This window comes from Rhagoletis pomonella, unplaced genomic scaffold (genome assembly GCF_013731165.1).
Source record: "Rhagoletis pomonella isolate Grant_MI unplaced genomic scaffold, Rhpom_1.0 Rhpom_scaffold_02577, whole genome shotgun sequence".
Lineage (NCBI taxonomy): Eukaryota > Metazoa > Arthropoda > Insecta > Diptera > Tephritidae > Rhagoletis > Rhagoletis pomonella.
This window is the reverse complement of record NW_023461131.1, coordinates 12,975-20,522: the sequence shown is the minus strand read 5'-3', so window position 1 is coordinate 20,522 and position 7,548 is coordinate 12,975. Positions and strand designations below refer to the sequence as shown.

The 7,548-nt window shown below is 37.7% G+C and overlaps 1 protein-coding gene across 6 annotated transcripts; it reads left to right on the top strand.

The window, feature by feature from the left end:
* The first annotated feature begins 2,631 nt into the window (after positions 1–2,631).
* On the top strand, positions 2,632–5,804 carry LOC118753532 (mothers against decapentaplegic homolog 3-like). Of its 6 annotated transcripts, XM_036488413.1 has the most exons (4): positions 2,632–2,926; positions 2,982–3,279; positions 3,518–3,553; positions 3,688–5,804. In XM_036488413.1, exon 4 carries the CDS (start codon positions 3,897–3,899, stop codon positions 5,319–5,321), a length of 1,425 nt encoding a protein of 474 aa, XP_036344306.1. In that variant the 5' UTR covers positions 2,632–2,926; positions 2,982–3,279; positions 3,518–3,553; positions 3,688–3,896; the 3' UTR covers positions 5,322–5,804. The 6 variants fall into 6 exon arrangements, with proteins under 6 accessions (XP_036344306.1, XP_036344300.1, XP_036344302.1 ...); XM_036488407.1 differs by having other exon boundaries at positions 2,632–3,279; XM_036488409.1 differs by having other exon boundaries at positions 2,632–3,279; positions 3,518–3,596.
* Positions 5,805–7,548: the final 1,744 nt, after the last annotated feature.

Here is a 7,548-nt window from a genome sequence, read left to right as displayed (position 1 = left end):
GTATATTTATTACGTATTATATTTTTAAAAGGGTATCTAACAAAAACCATATACATATTTGAAACTTAGTGCAAAAATTATAAAAATTCGGCAAAGTTACATCTAAATTTTCAACTTTTTAGTCAGGTTTTTTAGAATTTTGCATACTTTGTGTATGTAGTTTTGTTTTTAAATTAAATTTTAATGTATAGAAAAATCGCGTTGTTTTTTGGCAATTTTTTTCACGCCTTCTTTTCCATACAAAGAATGTTCGATAACCTTTTTTGCATGGAAATGCGTAATACAGTCAGAAAAAAATTATCTTAGATAATGAGCTTTACTTTTATAAAAAAAAAAATTATAAATAATATATGTAAATAAAAGAAAAATAGACAAAACTTTTTAAAATGTCGCCTTATTATTTATTTTTCTACCACTGTAGACACAGTAGGTTATTAATTGAATAACTCTTATATAAACGTATTTTTTAATGTGACAACACACGTTCGCCGAAGCTAAGCGAATTTAGCAACGTAACCGAATTCAAACTGTAAATACTACTCCATTGATATTCATTATTAAATAAACATAAAACACAAGTCGTTGTTTGCATTTATATTGCATATTTTTCTGAAATATCGCTAAAGCTACCCTACCTGGCGGATCGCCGTTGATTTCGTTGGGGAGAGTGTTAAGCTTCTTGCAGTGAAGAAGCGAGAAAGGCTGTAGAGATAGCCGTTTACTTTTGAGCAGAGGTCATCAATTCCATTCCCAGACGCCAATATCGAGCTGTCGTCAGCGCATCAGATCAGGTAAACTCTTTCAGGTGTCTGGGGGAGCTTCGAGAACCCCATGTTTTATTCTTCTAGGTTTCGAGGTTTGATCTCGGAAGATTACTGACAACTGTGGACCACTCAAGTAATTCGCCGACCACCGTTTGAGTCGTTGTGGGAGAGAGGAAGCCTCAATGTCTTCTAGGGGCGGTTGCGATTTAGGTCACGAGTTATTTGGGTGCTTATGGCGTTAAGTGCTGTTGATGGGCTATGCACTTTCCGGAAACCATGCTGATGCTTCGCTGGGGTCAGGTGGTGGGTGAAGTACGGGAGTAGAAGGGCCTCTAGTGTTTTCGCGACCGGGGAAAGGAGCGTTATCGGGCAATAAGAGTATCCTTTGGTGGCGGGTTTCCTCGGTTTCAACAGTGGGACCACCCTCCCTGATTTCCACACATCAGGAATGATGAGTGGCCATTGACAGGTAAAGGACTTATATGAGGTATGCTACTCCCGCGGGCTCCAAATGTTTCAGCATCAGCATGCAAATTCCGTCGGGCTTTGGAGGCTTTCGCCTTCCCTTCCTTCACTTCGCCGCTGGTGAAAGTAAGTGGTGCATTGTTTTTGGGCAGCTAGTGCAGCCTCCGACGAGGTTGGAGAGGGAACGGACGGATCATCTGAGCTTACTCACACTAGAGGGGAAGTTACAGGTCTTCAAGTGCTCCCCACTTTTTCCGCTTATACTGATTTATCAGTTGCCGAATCCCTCCAAATTAGGGTCCTTCAGGCGAGGACCCGCAGGATCGACCTGGTGTAGGTGGTCACACTCATTTGCTGCTTCTGCCGGAAAATTTGGGGGACTTCCGCGATGAGTCCGAATGGTACCCAGCCGAACTGGCGTTTGCTAGCGGATGGTGACATTTGGCTTGATCAACAGGGGGCCACAAGGTATTGGGATAATTGATGGGGTTCGACGATCTTAAAGAGGATAGATCGCCGACACAACAGCCCTTGGTCGGGTAAAACTCGAGTCATTCCGGTACGTAGAACCGGCTGGCGTGGGAATGTTTAAATGCCTGCGATCTGCTTCTGTATAGACAGGCAGAACGCAACATATCAAATATCTAACCATTTGGCCGATAATGAGGGCCAGTGCTTACTAATTATGTTCATATGTATGCATGTATGTCTGTACCGTTGTTGTTTAAGGGTTAAAGTGCGCGCTACCATTCCGTAGGGCCTGGGATCTAACCAAAGTTTCCGATTAACATAAAAAATAAAATAAAAAAACGTGTTTTTCTAATAGCGGTCGCCCTTCGACAAGCAATGTAGAGTCTCGTCTTTCGGAGTCAGTGTATAACTGTAGGTGCCTCCCCTTTGTGTGACAACAAGGCGCACACCACAGATCGGAAGAGAAGCTCGGCCAAACACTAATAAATATATTGTGTACGCGCCATTCTTATAAATTATCAGAACTGTTACGATTAATTATATTTTATTCACTGATACCAAACATGACATGCAATCGGTTTTAGTGCATAAAATATTTGAGAATTGAAAATGCCTTACCAATATAACTTTGTAAGGACGAAAACCGCAAATGAAGCCACGTTTCAACATTTCCGGAACAACTCATTTTATATCCGGCATTTCGAACAAAGTTCGTGTTCGTTCGCCATCTGTTTTTTATTTTATTTTTTTTTCTTTGAAATGGATGATTTTATATTTATACTGTGGAAAGCGGTTTTACATGGATTGCGAATTTAAGATACCATCTAAATACTCATATTTAATAAATTATTAAGTAAAAGGGAACTCTTAAAATATATTGAATGCAAAATAAATGCGAAATTTTCGTACCTGGCAAGGCCTTTTGCCGAATGACGACGGAATGAATGAGACGATTGTAAATTTTGCTTTGTGCGGAGGCGAGTTTATTTTCATTTTCATTTTCCAAATTTTTACAGTTTCTGTACGTTTATAATTGCAAAAATTTGCAGAAAAAGTTTACAAGCGCGTCTAAAATTTAAACGCAAAATTACTTAATAGCAGTTTAGCATAAATAGTGAAGCCAACGGCATTTGCTATCACTGGTCGTCTGGCAAAGGCAAAAGCGATTGATTAGCAGAATTGAGAAGGAAGTGCAAGGAGGAAGAGGAAGTAGAGTAAAACGAAAAGTAAAGTCTGTGCTTGGTTGAAAGACGTAAAATAAAATATATTTGTGTGGTCAAGGGAAGGGAAGAAAGTGCACAAACGAATAAATACTTGGGGTGAGAATACTGCAAAGGCAATAGAACAACAAGGTCCACAGCAACAGTGCGAGACGATGCATTTTAAACGTCTCTAAAAAGGAAACAAAGCAGAAAACATATCCAGTCGGCAGAAGGAAGAGGCAAGAAAAGTATCCATCAGACGACGGCGATGACGACTCTGTTGTAGAACGGAAAGCACAAAAAAGTGTGAAAGGTCAGCAGACAGACGAAGAGGAGACGGAAAATAAAGAAACCGTGCAAAATAGTATACTCAGCCAGTAAGCAAAGAATCATACATATTTAATATACATATAAGTATAACGCAATCGTAGCCGCAAAAAAGTATAGAAAATATAATTTACGCCAAATTTTAACGTAAAAATTTATTATGTAGAGCTGTCGATTTCCTTTAAATTGCATGGGCATAGATGAATGTTTGAAATATCCTTGAATGTACTTATATACATACATTTATCCGACAAGACAAGACTAAAAAAATTCATTCATTCCACTTAGAATTGCAGTATACATATTGGCCACAAGTCTGGATTGGTGAGTTTGAAAAGAGCAAATATTTTCTGTATTACTAGCTCAGGTTCGTTATAGTAATTAATAAGGACTTTTTTAGTTATGCAATGAAATGTATATTTACATATATATGTATGATCACAAATTATGCTTTTTAGGAACTCGCCAGTAATCTTATTATTTGCTACTAGCTGCCATTGTAAGCAACCGACCGCGCAAGTGCTAACGACCACCGCCAGATTATCATACATTTCACAGATATTTCTTCGTACCGGAAGCAGGTGTATATATTTAGGACAAGCCGGATCTATAGCATTTGTTGACGACTCTACCAGTCGACCAGTGCACGCTTGCTGGGCCACGTGCGATGTTGCCATTCACCCCACAAGTAGTTAAACGTTTGTTAGCACTCAAGAAGGGCAACGAAGATACGGTCGAGGGGAAGTGGTCAGAAAAGGCGGTTAAAAATCTAGTAAAGAAAGTGAAGAAGAACATACAACTCGAAGAGTTAGAACGTGCCATTTCTACACAAAATTGTAATACACGCTGTGTCACCGTACCGCGTAGTAAGCCAGGCGCTACTGGCGAAAATTTGCGCAAAGGACAACCTCATGTCATATATTGCCGCGTATGGCGTTGGCCAGATCTACAATCTCAGAATGAATTGAAAGCTTTGGATCATTGCGAATACGCTTTTCACTTGCGTAAAGACGAGATTTGTATCAATCCATATCATTACAAAAAGATTGAACTATCGATTTTGGTGCCAAAATCATTGCCTACACCGCCTGACTCAATTACCGATTATCCATTGGATAATCACACCCACCAAATACCTAATAATACAGAGTACAATGCCGCTACTATACGCAGCGCCTCTTTGAGTCCGCCACAGTATATGGAGTTGTCAAGTCACCATCATCAACAACAACAGCATTCGCCGGGTAGTTTAGTTGGTTTGGGCATGAGTGCAGCTCAACAACAACAACAACAAATCAATGGCTCACTTGTAGGATCTGGCGCTTGTAACATGGACTCGCAATCAAGTGTGCTAAGTGTTGGCAGTAGCATTCCCAACACGGGCACGCCTCCACCTGGCTACATGAGCGAAGATGGTGATCCCATTGACCCGAATGACAATATGAACATGTCGAGGTTGACGCCACCAGTCGATGCTAGTCCCGTAATGTACCATGAGCCCGCTTTCTGGTGCTCAATTTCTTATTATGAACTTAACACGCGTGTCGGTGAAACCTTCCATGCCTCGCAACCATCTATTACAGTAGATGGTTTCACCGATCCCTCAAACTCTGAGCGTTTCTGTCTTGGCCTACTCTCCAATGTAAATCGTAATGAAGTGGTTGAACAGACTCGTCGCCACATTGGCAAAGGAGTACGTCTTTATTATATTGGGGGTGAGGTGTTCGCAGAATGCCTCAGTGATTCGTCAATATTTGTGCAAAGTCCTAATTGTAATCAACGCTATGGATGGCATCCAGCTACTGTCTGTAAAATACCACCAGGATGTAATTTGAAAATCTTTAATAATCAAGAATTCGCAGCATTGCTATCGCAATCAGTATCACAGGGTTTTGAGGCCGTATATCAATTAACGCGTATGTGTACCATACGCATGTCATTTGTGAAGGGTTGGGGTGCAGAATATAGACGTCAGACGGTTACTTCAACTCCGTGTTGGATTGAGTTGCATTTGAATGGGCCGCTACAATGGTTGGATCGTGTTCTCACGCAGATGGGTTCGCCGCGCTTGCCATGCAGCTCCATGTCTTAAACACACAGAAACGCATAAAAGGAAAAAATGTGAAGCGAGAAAGATGAAAAAAGGAGTTAGGAGTGCATTAATGCATTAAAATCAATGCCAACCGAGGAGTAACCTATGTTTGCACATATATATGTATGTATGTATTGAATAAGTATACGTAAAAATTAGTGATTCAAATAATTGGAAACTTTTTTTCTAAAATGTTTCAAATGCCCTTAATCGTGGCTGTTTTGTGTGAGATTCCCTAGAAATTAAATTCGAACGGTGTTCACATGAGGCGATTTTCCAGGCAATTTAAGAGGCGATTAGTTGAACCAAAAGTTGGCTGCACCCCAAGCTTGGTCCCCAACTTCATTGGAAGCGGTTAGTTCATACCAGGCGATTGTTGATTTCAACTAAAAGTTGCCTGTAAAATCGCCTCATGCAAACACCATATTAAAGATAGAAGCGATGTTAAAATAAATTTTTGCAATTTATTGCCAATGACAGATACACAGAAACGAAATATTTGCAAGGATTATTCAAATTGTTATATGTACATATAAAGAAGGTAATATAAAAAATAGGACAATGCACTTACAGGTGTATGATCACAGTGGACATAACATTGAAATTCATATTTACTACATAAAGGTAAAGACAGCTCACATTTTGTAAAAAACAATCACACTGTGTAAGGTGTGTATTGTATATTTTTGCAATGAACTTTCACTAATACACAGCTATGCCAACACGAAATAGTACGTATTATTCTCACCCGCAAGGATGTTATCAAGTAGCAAAGCAGTTGAAATTAGGAAACATTAAGAGCTTTTAGATTTTAAACTTTTAACAATAGATTTTGTACCATTTACAGATTTACATGGATCAAGTACATGTTAACTCATACATATGTACATACATATACAATAATTATATATGTATACAAAATAAATATATACAAAACCAAAAACATATATGTACATACATATGTACATATGTAGGTAAAAGAACAGCACGTTTGGGATATTTGCTATAAGCAAATTGTAGGAATTTAAAAATTTTAAACAGATCGTAAGATCTAAAAATGAAAACTTGGCTAAAAACTGCGGGATATTAGCTGTAAAAGTTTGATAAAAAAAAGTCTATATAAAATATGTATGTATAACCATAATTTAAGATGCTCCTTAATAAGGTTTTTTTTGTGCTTTAACAAAATGAAAAAGATATTTACTTGTTATATGTATGTATAGAAGCTGAGCAAAACGTGAAAATACTTGTCACTTACATTTAGTCGGCTGTCTACAATGGAACTAGTTCGCAATAATTATTAATGCAAATATGTGTTTTAAAAAATAATTTAATTGTCGTTTTGTAATACACTTTTTCGATATTGATATATTTTACCATACATTTACAATGGGGTCTTTCAATACAAATTTTTTTGTACATACATATGTAGGTATGCAATTGAAAATTACATATTTTAAAATATTCTGAGCTGTTTAGACGAAAGAAGCTGCAATACAATTTATTTACATACATAAATATGCATAAAAATATATTAAACACATATGGGTGTTTCCAGCGGAAGGTCCACCACGACAAAAAAATAAAAGTTTTATATCTAACGTGTTTACGGGCCGATTTGTCTGGTTTTTTAAATATATACTGGCTATATAAGTAGAATCATGTTTGCGTAAAATGGTCTTCCTAGGTAGTGCCAAGGTCGAGATATTTCGAAAAACCGTATTTATGGTCCGATTTGGTTCGAATTTGGGGTATGTATTTGAAACATAATAAATCATAGATTTCCAACAAATTGACCCTGAATTGGCGCTGAAGTCAAAATATAAAGTATATTCGACGTAAAATACATGTTTTATTTGCGTTAAAAATTCATTTAAAAGCAATATTAACAAAAATATAACGATGGAAATTTATGTCACGTGACGCCCCGTCACGTCACGTTTCACACTTGGGGTTGTTAAAGAAAATTGAAACAATTTGCATTAATTCAAAAAAATCTAAAAACAACTAGAATAGCTCCAAATCATATTAAAATAAGTTTCATGAAAATAGCCATCCACAATTCACAGAGTTTTGCGATTTTGTAAGAAAAGAAAAAATCAACATTTTTTGTCACGTAACGACCCTCTCTTTAAATACTTATATTTCAGGACCAAGCAGTTCGATTGATTTCATTTTTCGGCTAGCTAATTATGTGCTATACAATGGCCCAAAAAAGTTAAAGAAA

What these genes read in the sequence shown, in the direction of transcription:
- LOC118753532 (XM_036488413.1), top strand. Translation starts at nt 3,897, where the DNA reads ATGTTGCCATTCACCCCACAAGTAGTTAAACGTTTGTTAGCACTCAAG.